This window comes from Podarcis filfolensis, assembly GCF_964270895.1.
Source record: "Podarcis filfolensis genome assembly, chromosome: 7".
In the NCBI taxonomy this organism is placed as follows: domain Eukaryota; kingdom Metazoa; phylum Chordata; class Lepidosauria; order Squamata; family Lacertidae; genus Podarcis; species Podarcis filfolensis.
Genome location: NC_139603.1, coordinates 77,727,677 through 77,747,009, shown reverse-complemented (window position 1 = coordinate 77,747,009; position 19,333 = coordinate 77,727,677). Strand labels below are relative to the sequence as shown.

Genomic DNA, 19,333 nt, shown 5'->3' with positions numbered 1-19,333 from the left:
CTCAACATCAAAAAAACGAAGATCATGGCCACTGGTCCCATCACCTCCTGGCAAATAGAAGGGGAAGAAATGGAGGCAGTGAGAGATTTTACTTTCTTGGGCTCCATGATCACTGCAGATGGTGACAGCAGCCACGAAATTAAAAGACGCCTGCTTCTTGGGAGAAGGGCAATGACAGGCCTAGACAGCATCTTGAGAAGTAGAGACGTCACCTTGCCAACAAAGGTCCGTATAGTTAAAGCCATGGTTTTCCCAGTAGTGATGTATGGAAGTGAGAGCTGGACCATAAAGAAGGCTGATCGCCGAAGAATTGATGCTTTTGAATTATGGTGCTGGAGAAGACTCTTGAGAGTCCCATGGACTGCAAGAAGATCAAATGCATCCATTCTTAATGAAATCAGCCCTGAGTGCTCACTGGAAGGACAGATTGTGAAGCTGAGGCTCCAGTACTTTGGCCACCTCATGAGAAGAGAAGACTCCCTGGAGAAGACACTGATGCTGGGAAAGATGGAGGGCACAAGGAGAAGGGGGCGACAGAGGATGAGATGGTTGGATAGTGTTTTCGAGGTTACCAGCATGAGTTTGACTAAACTGCGGGAGGTAGTGGAGGACAGAGGTGCCTGGCGTGCTCTGGTCCATGGGGTCACGAAGAGTCGGACACGACTAAACGACTAAACAACAACAACAACAAGCCACCTAAACTAAAACCATCCCTGCACAACAGACGCCCCAGGGGCCGGGCTATAATTTTTTTAAAACGAAAGAGTAAGTTCTGCCCAAGTTTGCCCCAGAGCCGTCAATTCTGTGAGCATCAGGAAAAACTTTCTGACAGTAAGAGCTGTTTGATAGTGGAACGGTCTCCCTTGGGAAGTGGTGGACTCTCCTTCCTTGGAGGTTTTTAAGCAGAGGCTGGGTGGCCACCTGTCATGGATGCTTTAGCTGAGATTCCTGAATTTCAGGGGGTTGGACTAGATGACCCTTGGGGTCCCTTCCAAGTCTACGATTCTATGATTTACCCTAGGTATAGGGAGCCTCCAACCTGCCAGATGGTGCTGAACCGCAGCTCCCATCAGCCCTAACAAGCATGGCCAGCGGCCAGGAATGATGGTAGTTCAGCAATGTCTGGAGGGCCAAAGATTCCCTACAGGTGATTTAGACACTGGCATTCAGGTCTAGCCACTGTTGAGGAATCTTCTTGTCCCATTCATTCTTTTTTACTTTGGTGTTGGTGGAAACTTTTAGGAACTTTGCACTGCACATTGCAATATTCTGGTTTTCAATTTATTTTGTCCGTTTGTATTATATCTTTGTTAAATTGCTTTGAGACTTTTGTTGTTGTTGCATAAATCGGTGGGGGGAAATGTAATAAATTATAACAATCAATTTCCTAGGCATGGTTCAGAAATTTGTATCAAGGCACCGCAGATGGCATTAGAACCCTCAAAGGCCCCTGTGAAGACCTCTAGCCTTGGTTTAATCTGTGTTTGAAATACTGGGTGGTTTTACTCAAAATAGACCCATTGAAATGAATGAACATGGCTAAATTAGGCCCATTAATTTCAGTGGGTCCATTCTGAGTTAAACCCACTGCTTTTATTATTTCCATGCACCACTTGGGAATAGAGTGTGTGTGTGTGTGTGTGTGTGTGTGTGTGTGTGTGTGTGTGTTTTGAAAACCTTTCTTGCCAGGTTTTTCTAAATACGACCGCTTTCTTCTTTCAGGTGCTACAAGAGAAATTGGCTCTGCTCTGACCAGAATGTGCATGCGGCACAGAAGCATAGAGTCCAAACTCAGGCAGTTCTCAAGGTGAGTTAACGCATGCCAGTGAGCCGACACAAATCGGAAAGAGCCCTTCATTATTAGCTCCTGGACTTTGGTCAAGATGTAATTGCTACACAACCCCTTTCATTCAGGACCACATTAAGTTGTTTGCTGGGGCTGGCTTCCAGCTAACCTCTGACTTTCGGTTGCTGGGAACGCCCTTCCCTTTTCTCCCATCAAACAAACCGGGCTTTGTGGGAGAGGAAGAGTTTACTGCCCACCCTGAGAAAAAAAAACAGAGGCTTGCTGGCACAACCCTCTTTGCCCACCAGGAATTCCTAGTCCTGGCATTAACTGTAGCTCAGCAGTGAATGAGGGACGCCAAAGGGGGATCGGTTCCAAAGCTGAGAACTTGGGAAATTGCTGCAAAAGCAAACTATTTTATTGGGCCTCCTCCAGTATCTGGTAACTCTCTCTCTCGAGGGAGTCTGAGAGCTACAGTTGCGCCGGGAGATTTAGCTATGAAATGGAGAGTCCCACCGCCCAACCCCTCTGATCTAGACACTCTTTGGCCAGCTCTACTTCTCATGCCACCTGCAGTATGGACGCAATAATGCACAGCCTAACGTGATGGGCTGTTGAGAACACTTCAAAATAATTTTATGAATGGGTTAGCGCAGCTCATAGATATTGAGGCATTCCGTGTGTCTGGCTTAGGGTAGATTCAGGTTGATTTCCCCTGCCCCCTTTGCAGGATTTGATTCCTCTTTGTGTTTTCTCAACCAAATTAGTGCTTTAATAGACTGTCTGATAAACCCACTTCAAGAGCAGATGGAAGAATGGAAGAAAGTAGCCAATCAACTGGATAAAGACCATGCAAAAGGTAGTTATATGGAGAAGGAGCCGATGTGGCTGAACGATACAGGTTTTAAAATATAACTCTGCAAATGTTTACTTTTTGTGCTGTGTATTCGAGAATCTGGTCACACAAGGTGGTAATGGCCGCTTATGGGATGAAGGAGGTACAGCCAGGGTTATGCATAAGCGAGCGCTAAGAAATCAGGAATGGGCTGTGAGAATCGCACACTCCTTTGCTGCATCTCCTTCCGTCCCTTAAGCAAACCCCCCTTTCCTTCTGCAACCACGATTAAGCGTCATGTTAGCACCAGTGTTATAAACATGTTAGGTTTAACCACAGTTACCGTTTTTAATATGGGTTTGGAACCATGGTTTAATGGAGTTGGCTTTCAAGTGCTGGTTTTGAGTAGGGGCCAAGGGTAGCCTTAATACTGTTACTTAACGCTGTTAAAGTAACGCAGGTGGCTTGCCATTTTTTCCTAAGCTGGAAAGGACTTCAGGCGAAGGATCACGTACTTCTGCACCTGGTGCTCAGTCTCTTAACCATGGATAATGAGGTACCAGGATCCACATCTGAAGATTTGATAGAAGCCACCACTTCTAAAAAAAAGAGTGATGTGTTCATTTTATGCAGAGATTTCAGGCCATAAGGCTAAGTATTGCTTGCAACCGCTTTAATGTTTTGTGTGTGCTTAAATGCACCCTCAAAAAGGGACGCAGGTGGCGCTGTGGGTTAAACTACAGAGCCTAGGACTTGCAGATCAGAAGGTTGGCGGTTCGAATCCCCGCGACGGGGTGAGCTCCCGTTGCTCAGTCCCAGCTCCTGCCAACCTAGCAGTTCGAAAGCACGTCAAAGTGCAAGTAGATAAATAGGTACCGCTCCGGCGGGAAGGTAAATGGCGTTTCCGTGCGCTGCTCTGGTTCACCAGAAGCAGCTTAGTCATGCTGGCCACATGACCCAGAAGCTGTACGCCGGCTCCCTCGGCCAATAAAGTGAGATGAGCGCCGCAACCCCAGAGTCGGCCACGACTGGACCTAATGGTCAGGGGCCCCTTTACCTTTACCTTTAAATGCACCCTCAAGTGCTGAGAAGAAAGTACAGTGGATGCTCAGGTTGCGAACATGATCTGTGCAGGATGCACGTTCACAACCCGTGTCTGTGCATGCGCGGGTTGCGATTTGGCGCTTCTGCGCATGCACAAATTGTGATTTAGCGCTTCTGCGCATGCGCGACCGCCGAAACCTGGAAGTAACTAGTTCCGGTACTTCCGGGTTTTGGCGGTCCACAACCTGAAAAAAATGCAACCTGAAGCGTCTGTAACCCAAGGTATGACTGTACAACCAGAATCTGGGACTTGGCGAAGTTCCAGTGGCTAGAACCCGCGGTTCTGCCCTGTTAACTGCAGAATGGTGCATTTGTAGTAGTCTTAACCACAGGAAGCTGCGAATTCTTAAAATAAAATGAAAGAATAATAAAAGACAGGTTACCACTAAAGCCTGATGCTCTCTAAGAACATCCTGTCTGGCTGTTTTGAACAATTGCTGCTGCTCAAGCAGGACAGGTGAAAGGGTGGTTAGGCAGTGCCAGAGCAGGTAGATTTAGTGGTGGAGCTGCTACCTTTTCTTAATCCCTGCTAGCTTGTGCTGGCCGGGGCATTTAATTTTCATTTGTATACCACCTTTCTATATTGCTACACGGACAAGGCAGTTTACAAAGCTGCCAACAAAACAGATGACGAAGTTCGCCCACCTAATAGCAATATGATCCAATACAAAGAAGTCGTAATGAAAGCATAGCTTCAAAATAAACAACTTACTGTATATCAAAATAAAGCAACATTAAACAATCCCATTGGAATATAATAGTAAGCAGTAAAATGAAATACCAGCAGATAATAATTAAACAGTTTACACTTGAAAATTACAATAAAGAATTACTAAACTGTAATCAATAAAAATAACAGTGTCACAATGCATAAAATAGCACAAAACATACAAAACCAGAAAGTTGGGAGCTGTGGTTCTCCCCCCTTTATTTTATTTTGTTCCTTCCCATTGCCTTCAGTGGGAACGGAGTAACCATGCTAGCTCGTAAGGTGGTTAAGATTCTGCCTCTGGTTTGGGGGAGGAGGTGAGGGGGTATTGGGGGGGGGGGAAGGAGCCTAGGATCGTACATGTTCCCAGCTGTCCCCCACATGTTGCCAGGCTGCCCACAGAAAGGGAAGTCAGAAATATTGTGCATGCCCCTCCAAGTGACCCTAATTTTGCAGTTTTAACCATGCTTGTGTTGCATATTTTACATTCTAAACTGCAGGGGGGTGTTGAAGGGCATTTGAGGTGCAGGTTAAGTAGGGCTACGAGCAGATTCTGACTCAGCCCACACCACCTCCTCCTCACGAGTAATCAAATGAGTACTTTCCTTATACCGAGGCCCCTTTTGGGTTACTTGTGACATCACTCATCTCCAGGTGACTCACTGGGGCAAGACGGTTTGAGCATGTGAGGCCAATCCTGGCTCACCTGCACTGGCTGCCAGTTGATTTCTGGGCCCAATTATAAAGCCTTAAATGGCTCAGGACTGCAGTACCTCAAGGACCACCTCTTTCCATATGGAGCTACCCAGATCCCAAGATCATTTGCTGAGGCCCTTCTTTGTGTCCCTCCTTTATGAGAGGTCTGGAGGGTAGCAACACAAGAACGGGGCCTGCTCTGCAGTGGCTCCCCATCTGTGGAATACTCTCCCCAGGAAGGCTTGCCTGAACCTTCATTACACACCTTTAGGCGCCAGATGAAATGTTTTCTCTTTAACCAGGCATTTGGCTGATTAACGTGGGCTTTTAAATGTCTTTGTGGGGGGGGTGTTATTGGTTTGTTTTTGTTTTGTTACGTATTTTGTATTCTCATTTTGTATTTTTCTGTTGTGAACTGCCCTGGGATCTTTGGGTTAAAGGGCAATATACAGATTTAATAAATAATATTAATATTTTCCTTCCCTTCCCTTTTACATACTGCTTTTGTGCTAAATATTAGTGAAATGCATTAGGATGCATCAACAGAGAAAAGTAGCTTAAATTGCTTTCTCAAACACTGCATGCCATTCTCTGAACTCCTAGCATCATCAGGCATAGCCAGATCTATTTATTTATTTTTACAAAGCATGCCATAGCCTAGATGTCAAATGTGTTGATATTCAGACTGTGTTTCCCGCTTTCTCTCTCTAGAATACAAGAAAGCCCGCCAGGAGATTAAAAAGAAATCTTCAGACACACTGAAACTACAGAAGAAAGCAAAGAAAGGTAAATTTCTCCCTGAGGTTTTCCTTACTTGCTTGGTGTGTGGCTGCTCTGAATTTCCTGTTTGTTTGTTTTTTTATTGCAGCGAAAAGCTGTGTTTCTGTGACTGTGCATAAATAATAATTTGGATGTATTGATTTGTTTTTGCCAAACACACACGCGCGCCTCCAATTTAAGGTGGAATTATGCGTGATCTTCTGGCCATTTCATCTGCACAAGCGTGTCTTTTTGAAAGATGGAATAGTCTCCCACCCTCTACTCCCCCTTTGTGCTGTTCTGGGGGATTCTTCTGACAACCCCCCCAAGCCAATTTCAAGGGTGCGGTGTGAGTGGGGAGACAGAGCCCCATTGCAGAAGCAAAAGGCCTTGCACAGGGCTTCCATTGACGGGGCTGGATAGGCGAATCCCAATCAGAGTCTCCATCCATCCCGGAGAAATTTTTACGAAGCTGAACCCCGTTCTAAACTTAATAGGCTCACGTCCACCCCATTTAACACACATTTAAAGCATGTGGCTCCCCCACCCCTGATATCATGGGAACTGTAGTTTGTTGATGGTGCCGGGAATTGTAGCTGTGTGCGTCGAACGACAGGTGCCAGGATTCTTGAGGTGCAGGGTGAGAAATAAACTTTAAAGGTATGGTGTAAATGTGATCTAGACCTCGCACCTAGATGCGGTGGATGCTCAGGTTGAGAACGTGATCCGTGCAGGATGCACGTTCGCAACCTGCAGCATTCGCAACCCGTGTCTGCGCATGCACGGGTTGCAATTTGGCACTTCTGCGCATGCGCAAAGCACAATTTTGTGCATGCACGACTGCCGAAACCCGGAAGTAACACGTTCCAGTACTTCTTGGTTTCGGCAGTCCGCAATCTGAAAAAACGCAACCTGAAGTGGACGCAACATGAGGTATGACTGTATAGCCTGCTGCATACTGCTTATGCCCTCTCTGTTCTCCAGACCACAGGGGCGCACAGGAAAATTTGCAGCAAGGCTCAAAAAGCTTCCCTCCTTATGTGGCAGCTCTGCTGGACAGCTTCCCTATCAGTGTGGGATTGCTAGAACCTGCAACCTCTCTCTTCCACTGCCACTATCCCAGTTGAGGCCCTGAGCCACAGTTGGAGATGGTTTGATGCAGAACCAGCTTGCCCCGCATATGGAATATGCAATAGCAGGACCCACCTGCTGGTTTTGCACACACCGTTGGGGCCCAGCCCTCCATTCAGAAGCATTGCATTACTGAATGGGCATGCACCTCTTACGGAAATGCTTTTGTTGCAACTATTAAAATTGCTGGGTGCCAGAGGGTTCTAAAAATGGACGCTTCCCTTTCCATCAAATTGGCTGTGCACTGAATTGCGCTCAGTGGATTATAACACTCCAAAAATTAACTGGAAAGCGAACTGCCTTATGGCAAGTAAATTGGGAAATGTTGTCTGTTCCCAGCCATTGTGAATTCCATCCCTAAACAGCGTAACTCCCACACTTAACTGCTGTCGTGTTGACTGTTGTGATACACATTTATTTGTGCTGAGTAGGAGGAAGTTTGGGTAAGCGATAGAACTACTTCCTCCTACCGATGCATTTCTGTAAGTGTAAGCTGCTGATGCATTTTAATCACTGTATAAGTGCATTGGCCTTCGCGCTGAAATAATTTCAATATTTGTTCAGAGTTCTGGTGCGAGTATGTGTTTATGGGTGTGTGTGTGTCTACCTATCCAACACCATGACCCCTTCATCCTGTAAAATCGGTCCCCCTATTATGTCTTGTGCTCCCAGCCAATTCTGGAGTCACAGCAGGAATAGAAAAGAAAATCACTATCATAACACTTAGACCAGGGGTCAGCAAACTTTTTTCAGCAGGGAGCCGGTCCACTGCCCCTCAGACCTTGTGGGGGACCGGACTATATTTTGAAGGGGGGGGATGAACGAATCCTTATGCCCCACAAATAACCCAGAGTTGCATTTTAAATAAAAGCACACATTCTACTCATGCAAAAACACCAGGCAGGCCCCACAAATAAACCCAGAGATGCATTTTAAATAAAAGGACACATTCTACTCATGTAAAAACACGCTGATTCCCGGACTGTCTGCAGGCTGGATTTAGAAGGTGATTGGGCCGGATCTGGCCCCCGGGCCTTAGTTTGCCTACCTATGGCTTAGACACTGTTCTGAATAGTCTTTTTCAAATGCTAAGTCCACCCCAGGGTTGGTGTGCGGCACTGAGAGCAGGATAGCTGCTCTTGGCCATCAAGGTTGGCCCCTTGTCTGTCTCAGGAGACAATGGAGGAGTGTGCCTTTGGGGGTGAAGTCAAACGGTTGGAAGATTACAGCACCTGCCATGGCTGTAGAGACTGGGACAGACATGTTTTCATTGAGGATGGGGCCAAACAAAGGCGTCCAGTTGTTCTTCTGTAGGTGCATTGTGGTGTTTCTTCTCTCTGCGCTCCATCCTAGCAGTCATTCCTCCTCTGGTCACTGTCATGGATGCAAGACCTGACTGACTGTCTCCAGGCCTTCAGTCTTCTGCTGGGGATTCCCACAAGTTGAGGTTGATGTCACCAGCCTTCATGTCCCGTTTGCAGACATCTTTGTAGTGCAGAGTTGGTCTGCCAACTGGCCTGGAGCCAGCTCCCCGTAGAGCACGTCCTTGAGGAACTAGCCATCTTCCATTCTGTGGACCTTAGGATGGTGGGATGGGCTTTGGGAAGGAGGCATAAGGCGTTAATACTCTGATTTACCGGATACATGTAGGGTGCTAGCCTTGTCCCCCTAGTCCACTGACCACACGCCACGTGTCTTGTGCTATTGAGATGTAACCTTGCCAAAATTTGGAAACTTATGTTTTCTTCTATGTCCGGCTATCTCTTGTTTCTTGTAGTCTCTTTGCCTGGCATATCTGTACACGCACGGTGGCTCCTTTAGAGTGGAAATGTGTCCCTTCTGTTTGTCCCTCCACGTGTATGGAAAATATGCAAGGGGGCGGATTTATACAGTGGTCCACACACAAGCTGTTTTAACTTGGTTTTGTGATGTGACCCAGGGTCCCCTACTACTAGTAGTGCCTCCACCAGCTTTTGGGGCAAGCTCTCCCAACGCAGCTTACGATAAAGATGTTACAAACAAAACAAAACAGAGGCACACTGCTGAAACTCCCTGTTTTATTAGAGTGAAGGTGCAATGTCAGTATTTCTACATTTTTCTCATGGTAAAACAGCCCAAAGCCATACTGGAAAATGGTTTGGATTGTAGGCACTTCCTTTATTGTGGTTCTGCTGTTCACGTGTGCATCAAAATTTAATCCCATACAGTGGTACCTCGGGTTACTTATGCTTCAGGTTACAGACTCCACTAACCCAGAAATAGTACCTCAAGTTAAGAACTTTGCTTCAGGATGAGAACAGAAATCTTGCTCCGGTGGCAGCAGGAGGCCCCATTAGCTAAAGTGGTGCTTCAGGTTAAGAACAGTTTCAGGTTAAGAACAGACCTCCGGAACGAATTAAGTACTTAACCCGAGGTACCGCTGTATTCCCATTTGATCCCCATGTACTGTTTCCGCTGAAAATCCATTAATTTTTTAAAAAACCAAAAAAAAACCCCCCCCAGAAACTGTAAATCTGGATGGTGGGAAAAAATGGATGGCGGTTTGATGATTACAAGATTGTGTGGACATTTTGGAAAACTTGCATGTAGTAGCAGCACCAAGTTCCACAATAAACTGTTGAGTGGAAGTGTCCTTGGGTGTTAAAGGCATCAAGAGTAAAGCTTGATTGCATCACTTCATTTTAAAAATCATGCTGGATTTGTTTGATGTATTCTCTCTGTTTTTCAGTTCAGTAAAATGTTTTTGGGTGTGCAGGCATTTCAGATTTTAATTTTGCTGCCAGTTTGAAAATTAAGACTACACAAAAGCCATAAGATGGTGATGTGATTTATGTACCCAGGATTCTGAACTGAGTGTATGAAATGTGATAGGTTAGGTGGTGTCTTTTTCTTAAGAAAAGCGAATTTCCCATTACAGATTGGGAATGTATTACAGTTCACCATGGTCTACCGCACTATATTGTATTTGTGTCTTATTTTGATACTTGTTTTCCAACAGCTCAGCAAGCCTTTCAGTCGTCTTGGGCCTGTATCTATAGCTAAATACCATTTCCAGTTATAAAACATTGTGTCCGTTACTTCAACCATTTTCGTGAATCTTTTATTTTATTTTTTTGCAACCATTTTTACAAATGTGTAACGTAACATTGGCTTATTAACAGTTTGATAGCCCAACCCATCAATAAATGGTATATTTAAAAAAATGGCAAACCACGTTCAGCAGCAAAAGGTAATCCTGAAATTCACATGATGATTTTTGCACTCTCTGGACCTTAGAATAAGATGGGTTGTCACTGTGTCTCCGCATTTTTTGATAGTTGGTCTCTAGATATTTCTGTTCCGTAGGCACTTGCTTGGGCAGTTTTTCCACTTATCTCAAAGACAACTATTTCATCCAAAACAAAATTTTTTTTTTCTGCCAGTAGCACCTTAAAGACCAACTAAGTTAGTTCTTGGTATGAGCTTTCGTGTGCATGCACACTTCTTCAGATACCTTTTTCCATTTCATGCGGCTCAATGTGGTGCCTTCCATAGTTCCAGTTACAGATAGGTAGCCGTGTTGGTCTGCCATAGTCAAAACAAAAAATTTTTTTTTCTGCCAGTAGCACCTTAAAGACCAACTAAGTTAGTTCTTGGTATGAGCTTGGTATGTATCTGAAGAAGTGTGCATGCACACGAAAGCTCATACCAAGAACTAACTTAATTGGTCTTTAAGGTGCTACTGGCAGAAAAAAAAAATTTTGTTTTGACTATGGCAGACCAACACGGCTACCTATCTGTAACTGGAACTATTTCATCCAACATATTTTAGCATTAAAACATTCTGTTCTGAAAAATATTGTTTGTTAGCTGTTTATATATCCATTTAAAAAAACAACTAGGAGGAGCTTGAGGGATGTTTTACGGAGGGACTGCAGCTCCTGTGGGGCGCAGAATTAAATTAGGAGATTTCGGCACGTTTGGGGAATTCATCTGCTACATTGGAAATGTTTGAGATTACTTGTATGTCACAAATATCTACAGATGTCACACACACCTCTGTGTCACGCGGCTGGAGTGTGGATCTTCTGCAGCGCATACATATTTTTAAGGTCACAATAATGTGCTTTGCATAATGTTATGCCTGGAGTATATACGGAGAAAGATACGTAGAATGGCATCTATAGCGAATTCTGCTCAAGAAAATTTCAGGGTTGGAGAGGAGAACCCGTGGATGTGTTTACCAGTCTTTGCTATAAAATATGTGGTGATTTCATTAGTCATGTGGTGATTTTTATTACTCTGATTTCATATTTTTCTTAAGTAACCTACATAGAAAGACACACACACTTGTCTAAAGATGAAAATTGTGCAGCGATTTAAACTAAGCGGATGTATGCAAATTTGCATAAGACATTCCAGTTGCATAATTTGAGTTTTGTGCTTACAGTAAACACACCCTTCCCTGTCTTAACGTGTGCACAGAAGGATGTGGGAACTCCTTAAGTGGTGTAAAAAGGGTCAATTGAGATTATCCTCCAAACCATGATTTGGAGGAACAGTAGTGTTTTAGGTACAAATGTTCTTTCCTATACACCAGTTTTCTCTTGTTTTCGGTTTTCTTCTAATCGTATTGTGCCCTGACACCTGAATTGGGCAAACTATGGTTAGCACCTAACCTCCAACTTATGATTTGAAACCATAGTCTGCAAAACCACTTCAAACCATGCTTTTCAAATGACAGTTTAGATGCTAGCGCTAGCCATAGTTGGCCTGATTTGTTTGTTACAGGAAACCGTGGCATAGAGTGGGCTGAACCCGGAAGTGGAGAAATGGGAGTCGGGATCAGGCAACTCCTGATACTCCAAACCATGACTAAAAAAAGGGGGGGTGCCCTATTTCACTAGATCTCTTATCACAAATCTGACCTTTCCCCTGGTTCCCCGTCGAATTCATCAAGTTGCATCATGCAAACGTTCGAAGGACCAGCTGCTGAGATGAAAGAAACTGGAAGTTCTAATAAAGCTAAATAAATTAAAACCAGCTTGAGTACAGCAGGATTTTGTTTGGGTGGAAATTAGCACTTTGACCTTAGCAACTTTGGAATGTGAAAGAAGGAAAGAAACCTTTGGCGTGAACGGGATAATTTTGGATCTCTTCAATCTGCTAATGATGTATATAAACACTAGGAAATTTAGAACATTGGTTTTGACTTATTTTATTTTCCTTCTCCTGTGTCAATTTTTGTATCCTGCTCACCTTCTCGACAGCTGAGGCGCTGGGTAAGTCTGAGCTGCACCGCATCCCTGGTGGCTGGTTGGTATAATTCTTTGCTGTGGCCTCTTATGGTTGTCTGGTCTCTACTAGCTGCCTAGACTTTAATTTCGAATTTAAAACTCCTACATCTTTTGGCCTCGACACCCGAGAGCAGGTGTCTTCTCAGCCAGATGCTACATGAAATCCATAGTGATCCACTAGGTTTGGAAAATACTAGGTTGGCGGTTCAAATCCCCGTGACAGGGTGAGCTCCCGTTGCTCTGTCCCAGCTCCTGCCAACCTAGCAGTTCAAAACCACGAAGTGCTAGTAGATAAATAGGTACTGCTCCAGCAGGAAGGTAAATGGTGTTTCCGTGCGCTGCTCTGGTTTGCCAAAAGCAACTTAGTCATGCTGGCCACATGACCTGGAAGCTGTACGCCAGGTTCCTCGGCCAATAAAGCGAGATGAGCGCCACAACCCCAGAGTCGTCCGCGACCGGACCTAATGGTCAGGGGTCCTTTTACCTTTACTGGCATTAAATTGTTTAAGTTCCAGCTGTGCCCTCAAACACTTCTCAAGTTTCTGGGTATCGTGATGATAGGTGGCCAAGTTATTTTCTAGACCTGACTTGAGGCATTCAGCTCTCCCATTTTCCTACCTTTTCCAGGGTATGTGCAGGAAAATTAGCTCCACATCTTAATAGGCTAGGAAAGAGCTGGAATACTCTAGTCGAAATCACAGCTCAATTCTTACTACCAGATTGATGCCATCAAATTATAACCAAATTGATGTAAAGGAGTTGAGCAGCATTTATTTATAAGATTTTTTTACCCGCCCATCACCATAAGGTCCTGGGGCAGTTTACAGCTGTAGAAAATACAATGGAAATAAAAACAGATGAAACCATTACAGAAGGAGCAGAACGATAAAAATTTGGCCAAAGAGGTGGGAAGCCAAATACATTCATTTTCAACGGCTGAGGTACGTCTTCACCATAAGGTGAAAGCTGTACAACTTAAGGTGAAAGACACACCTCTCTGCAGAGGGAGTTCCACAATTTAGGAGCTCCTTGGCCACCATCCTTGACTCCTTTGAGGGGGGTGGAACTGAGTAGACTTATCCAAGTGTTCTGGGCTTAGGTGTGCAAGAGACCTGAGGTTAGAACGGCAACACCATCAAATTTATTCCGTTTTTCGAAAACTTACTTGTGATCTCTCAACAGGATGATTTCAAATATGTGTGCCTATTCAGAACATCTTTTTAAAGTCTAGAGCCTAAATTCCCATGTTTGTAACCCCTTGACCCTAAAACGTACCCTTAAAAAAAATCACCTGCATGTTATGCCCTGATTGATAACAAATATATGAGTTTGGTGTGTTGAGAATGGGTAGAAATACGTGGTTCCGAAATGAGGTTTTCAATTAGAGATAACTGACAAGTCGGGCTGTTGGGAGTAGAAAATGACTTTTGTTTTATCCTAGAATGTTGTGATCTTCAGTAAGTTTGCAGCAGGGAAATCCCACCGTCCCCGGCCATTGGTCCATGCTGGTTGGGGTTGATAGATGATGGAGTGCAGCAAACATCAAGGAGGATTACCTGTCTTAATTTTAATAATGGGAAAGACAATAGGGGGAGATGAAGGAGAGATAAACGTAAGCAACGGATGAAGGGGGAGCAAGTGCCTCTATATCTTGTTGGACTTGGATATAGGGTGCCAATTGGCCCAGAGGATTAAGGGGTTACACCCAAGCTTTCAAGGAAAATGTGAGTTTGAGGAGGGAGGAGGCTGGTGGTTGTGGTTGTGGTTTTTTTTAATGGAATGAGATTCATGCAGTGCTATGTGTGCGCACTGATGAAGCAACCTTTCTCTGAAACTCACAGTGTGAATGTGTTTGAGAGAGAGGCTGTTTCTGTTCTCGTCTTTATACCGTAACAACACAACAGGGAAGGTGGTGATAGCATAGCGAAATGCAGTGTGACAAAAGATAGTGTCACCAGGGCAACCGTTAGACACTTATAAATCTAAACAACCACGAAAATAACAGGACTCATCTTTTTCTGAATGAACATTCATATATTTGAATAGAAGGAAGAATCCGCTCATAAATCAGAGTTGCTCAACATTCAGACGTAGTTCCGGTCTACATCACATTTCCTCCCCCCAAAGAGCCTTATCACCGAGCTAACGAAATTAAACAAGATTCCAGTCAACGTCTATTTCCAGATGAGGTAAACAAAATGCGAAGAGAACGCACGCATGCAACATTACCTGTGTAGTAAAATGTAGGTAGTGTGCAATTATACTACTAATAATTTATGAGTGGATTCTTCTCCAATCGAGATTCAAATATGTGAATCTTCATTGAGAAAAAGATGACTCCTGTTATTTTCATGGTCTTCATACTGTGGCAGGAGAGTAAAGAGAAAGTCTAAGACAGGGGATGGCAACCTAAGGCCCATGGGCCACAAGTGGCCCACAGAGAGCTGCCCCCGAACTGAGTCGCCCGGGGACTCGCTTCTGTGGCGCCGGAAATCACGTCTGCGGAGACGCCGGAAATCGCAGGCTCGTACACGATCCAGCCCACAGAGGGATCTCCGCTGGAGTGAACCGGCCCAAGCGAGGTAAACCTTGCTGACCCCTGGTCTAAGACTTGTGCTACTAAGACGCGTTGCAGAGCAAGGTTTGAGATATATAGCTACTGGGATTTTATTGAGGCTGGTATCTTCCTAGCATGCCTCCTATATAGCAGAGGGCCAAGGTGTAGACCATAGGTTTTAGCTTTCTGCTTCAGTGAGATCCTAGCTGCGCTCATATGGCACCTCTCAGCACTTACAGAAGTCTGTCCAAGGCGCTTAATTCCGATTTAGTGTCTGAATTACGAACACAAAAGCTTCTGCCATGCACAGTTGCACTTGAGTAGCCAGACACTTAACAGGCAACACACTGGAGTCTGAGCTCTTTAATTTCTTCCTACAGTTAAAATAACGGCCGGTATGTCCTTGTGACACACAGCTCCGATCTTGCTGAGTAGCCTTCACTGGGGTGGAGGTTAAATGTGTTCACGGTGAGGGGATATTCGCAGCATAAACTCTGCCTGTCTCCCTTTGGGATGAAGCCATGTAAATGGTCATTACTAAAGAGGAGATGGAGGCATGGTTGGCGGCAAACCTAGAGGAATCTGGGCAGCACTCTTGCATCACACATGGGATTGAATACCATGATTGCCATCTCAGACCTTAATGGATCTAGCGCTGGCTGAGAGCCAAGATGGCAGGGTTGGCCCCATATTGCATCTTTTCCCAGCTAATGTCCTCAAATTTTGTTGGAATGCAACTCCCGTCCACCTTGACCATTGGCCATTCTGGCTGGAGCTTATGGGAGTTGGGGGACCAGCAAGATCTGCTTAGCAGCGCCAGCTGTTGAGGTGATTTGTGTCCTGTGAGTCTTGGTCTCACGAAGACTACTAGTCTGTAACTGAATTTCTGCTGTACCTGCTAACACTTCCGTTCTTTGCAGTAGCATTTTCTACACACATGTTATTTGCTACAGAACAAGCTTTTCGTGTGTAGAATTGACTGGCTGTGAGCAGCCACTTTTAAGTCAAGGTGGGCTTTTGCGGGGGGTATAAACTAGTGTCTTACCTTAGTAAGCTTTCTGGGCTAGCTCCTAGGCTGTTGGTTTTCTTTTCTTTGCAACACATATTACTTTGATGTTCCGACGAAGTCCCCAAACCCTGAAGGCAAATAAATGTACTGCTTCTGTCAGCTGCTGTCTCATGCCAGCTTCAGTTTTGTGGGTGCCTTTTTGTGGTCACTTTTGCCAATGAAGCACATCAACTTGGATGCCAAGCTGCACCTTAACGGTTCAATATTTTTCTAGAGAATTTTTTAAATATACTTAAGATTGTGGGGGGCGGATGCACAATATGGTGGTGAGTTTGGCAGGAGATGAGAGCTTTGCATACATTTGAACGCCAATATCCTTGTTTGTTTGTAACCCAGTGGCTTGAATTGAAGCAAGTTCCCTACTTCCCTTGTGAAACTGATTTCCTCCCTGATACCTTTACGTGAAAAGTTTGTATATATACACACCAACTCCTGTTACCCCCTTTAACTTTTGCTTATGAAACTGGATTGGCTTTAAACTGGGGTGGGTAAGTAACCTCTTCTGCTTCTCCTGGACCTGACATCCTTCACTAAACTTTGTTGGGACCCAGCCAGGTTATTACTGAACTGGCGAGTCTTGGGACAAGGGAGTTGGTGTTGCACAACCTTCAATCTGTCCTCTGAACCCACCTTCCTGCCTTTTTACGGAACCATTTTCAGTTTGCTGGCCAAGAGAACACCCGTCCCCTAAACTCCTCCATGGCATGTTCTAAGCTGCATGGCCATATATATAACCTTGGCGTCTCCAGTTGAACAGATGAGAGAGCAGGTGGTGAGAAAGACGTCTGTCAAATGAGTCGCTGCTGGTCAAAACAGACAATACTGCAAATACAGTGAGCTGGTGTGAGGCAGCTTTCTGCATCCCATGCAGCGCATTGGGCAGGCCTTGTGGGGCTCATTGTTACTCTGAACAGTGCACTAGGTAATGCATATTATACGAGGAGATTGGTAATCGGTAGGCAAGCCGTCGTCATCAGAAGACCCTTGCTGGGTCAGACCAAAGGCTGACCTAATCTCGTGTCCTCTCCACCACAGTAGCCTTGGGAGGCCCACAAGCAGGACATGCGCTCAACAACACTGTCCCATTTGTGTTGCCCCAGCAAGTGGTACTCAGAGACAGGCTGCCTCTGTTCCTGAGGGTAGCATGCAGCACTCATGCCTACTGGCCCACTGATAGGCAAATTCATAGAGAGCAGTTTGAAGCCATCTTTGTTGGTGGCCTTTGCTGTGCCCTTCTGTAAGTGAATTCCATAAACTGGCAGTACACTATGCGAAAAAATGCTTCCTTTAGTCTTTCCAGAATCTCCCACCTTTGTTTCATTGGATGGTTCCAGGTTCTAGAAGGAGAAAAAGCTTCCTCCAACCACTTTCTCCATTCATAATTCTATAAATCTGTTATGGCGCAAGCTATGTTTGTCTACCATTACTGATCTTCTTGTTAAAGGAACCCCAAATAAACTGCTAACGATTCCCAGGGTATCCTGAAAAAAAGCGGTGGAGACCACCAGTCTGTGTCACTGTAGCTTGAATTGTTCCATCTTCTGTTACGTATTTGATGAAATACAATATTTGACCGCTCTGTGAAAGCGTAACCTCTTCTCCTTATCTGTGTAGCCTGTTCTTAATACTGTAAAATATAAGAACTGTGTTTTCTTTGTTAAATTAACATTCCCTCCCCTTTGTCCCAAAGGAGGTGTGCTAGGCTCCTTGATTTAAGCCGCAAATTCATCTTATTCAAGGCAGATTCACTCCCATTGAGGTGGAGCGACAAGGGAGTTGACGGCATGTAGTGACTAGCCTTGTGAACACGCTTGACGTGAGCCCAGATATAGCCAAAGCCATACAAATGTTTATGGGCTTCCTTGGGAGTAGCTTCGGCCTCTAACCACCTTTGCTTTTTCTCCGTTGTGAATAGGTAGAGGAGACATCCAACCTCAGCTAGACAGCGCCTTACAGGACGTGAACGATAAATACCTACTTCTTGAAGAAACAGAGAAACAGGCCGTTAGGAAAGCCCTGATTGAGGAACGGGGCAGATTCTGCTCATTCATTTCCATGCTGCGGCCTGTGATTGTGAGTTTTGTTTTGAGCCTTTCCCCCCTTGTTTTGAGTCTGAAATTCCCAGGTTTCAGAAAAGGTTATTTATGTATGCCACTACTGCGGCCCATGTTTTGTTAGCCCCAAAATGGAAAACAAGCAAGGTCCCAACCAAAGAAGAATGGCAACTTAAGCTGACAGGATATGTGCAGCTTGCAGACTTAACATATAGAATAAGAGAACAAGAAGAACATACGTTTAGAGAAGATTGGAAAACGTTTATTGAATATATGGGGGGAGGGAACTGTGTACACTTGAAAATGTTGGCAGCATTAAGATCAATTCAACAGTGTAAATAAGGTTTGATGGGTGCAGTAATGGAATACTGAATGTATTCTTGTTCTTGTAAAATATGCAGGGATTTATGATAGGCAAAATGAACCACGGAAAGAGAAGAAGGGAAGTCATTGATATTTTAAGGGTGTTTAAATGAGTATTTTAAAGTGTAAAACAGAAAATGTAATAAAAATTATTATTTAAAAAAGGAAAGCGATGTGGCAAGAACTAAGAAGGCTTTTTTAAAAAAAAATGGTTTAAGAATGACATCTTGCTTGCAAGCCTGACCTTTTCTGTAGCATCAGTCATAAGTATCTAATCCTTCTTTTTTTTAACCTTTACAAATTGTGTCTGTTTAAAGAAGTGAGTGGTGCTTATGCCTTGACTTAGTAAGATGAAGCAGCTAGTTTGCTGAAGTTGACCCAAATTGCATACGCAATAGAACTCAGTAACACGGCCAGTGCTGATTTTCTGCTTCATTTCTTTTTTCTTTTTTTCTTTAATCTTCCAGGAGGAAGAAATCTCAATGCTGGGAGAAATAACTCACCTGCAGACCATCTCAGAAGATCTGAAAAGCCTCACTATGGACCCTCACAAGCTGCCGCCATCAAGTGAGCAGGTTAGTTTGACTGAGGAAGGGCTAATCTGTTGGGTTTACTGTGTCAACTCCAAATGGTAGAATTCCATATATGTGCAAAAGGTAAATACCCAATGAAAATACTTCCCCATGCAAGCGCTATTGATATGATTGACAGCTGCCCAAGAACATGGTAACATCCTTGCCTAGCTCCTCTTGGGGTGGCCGGCTGTGGGGGCTTCAGGAGGAGAACTTTCCAATAGACTGTGCCCTTAACCTTCATCTATGTTAATATTTTCCCAGCCTGGTGCCCTCTAGATGTTGTTGGACTACAACTCCCATCATCCATGACTGTTGGTCGTACAGGCCAGGGATGTTGGGAGTTGTAGGCTCAACAACATCTGGAGGGCACTGGGTTGAGGAAGTGACAGTGTAGCTTCACTAGATTTCAGCAAGCAGCA

The 19,333-nt window shown here is 44.6% G+C and overlaps 1 protein-coding gene across 27 annotated transcripts in view; it reads left to right on the top strand.

The window, feature by feature from the left end:
• MTSS1 (MTSS I-BAR domain containing 1) overlaps positions 1-19,333 on the top strand; it is a 154,013-nt gene that overhangs the window by 115,512 nt on the left and 19,168 nt on the right. For 15 of the 27 annotated variants that reach the window (XM_083622005.1, XM_083621980.1, XM_083621990.1 and 12 more), the window contains exons 4-9: positions 1,723-1,807; positions 2,554-2,645; positions 5,842-5,916; positions 12,270-12,281; positions 17,838-17,995; positions 18,807-18,914. In XM_083622005.1, coding sequence (XP_083478131.1) covers positions 1,723-1,807; positions 2,554-2,645; positions 5,842-5,916; positions 12,270-12,281; positions 17,838-17,995; positions 18,807-18,914 — 530 coding nt within the window. The remainder of the gene's footprint in view (positions 1-1,722; positions 1,808-2,553; positions 2,646-5,841; positions 5,917-12,269; positions 12,282-17,837; positions 17,996-18,806; positions 18,915-19,333) is intronic. The other 12 variants (XM_083621985.1, XM_083621995.1, XM_083621981.1 and 9 more) reach the window with 1 other exon arrangement.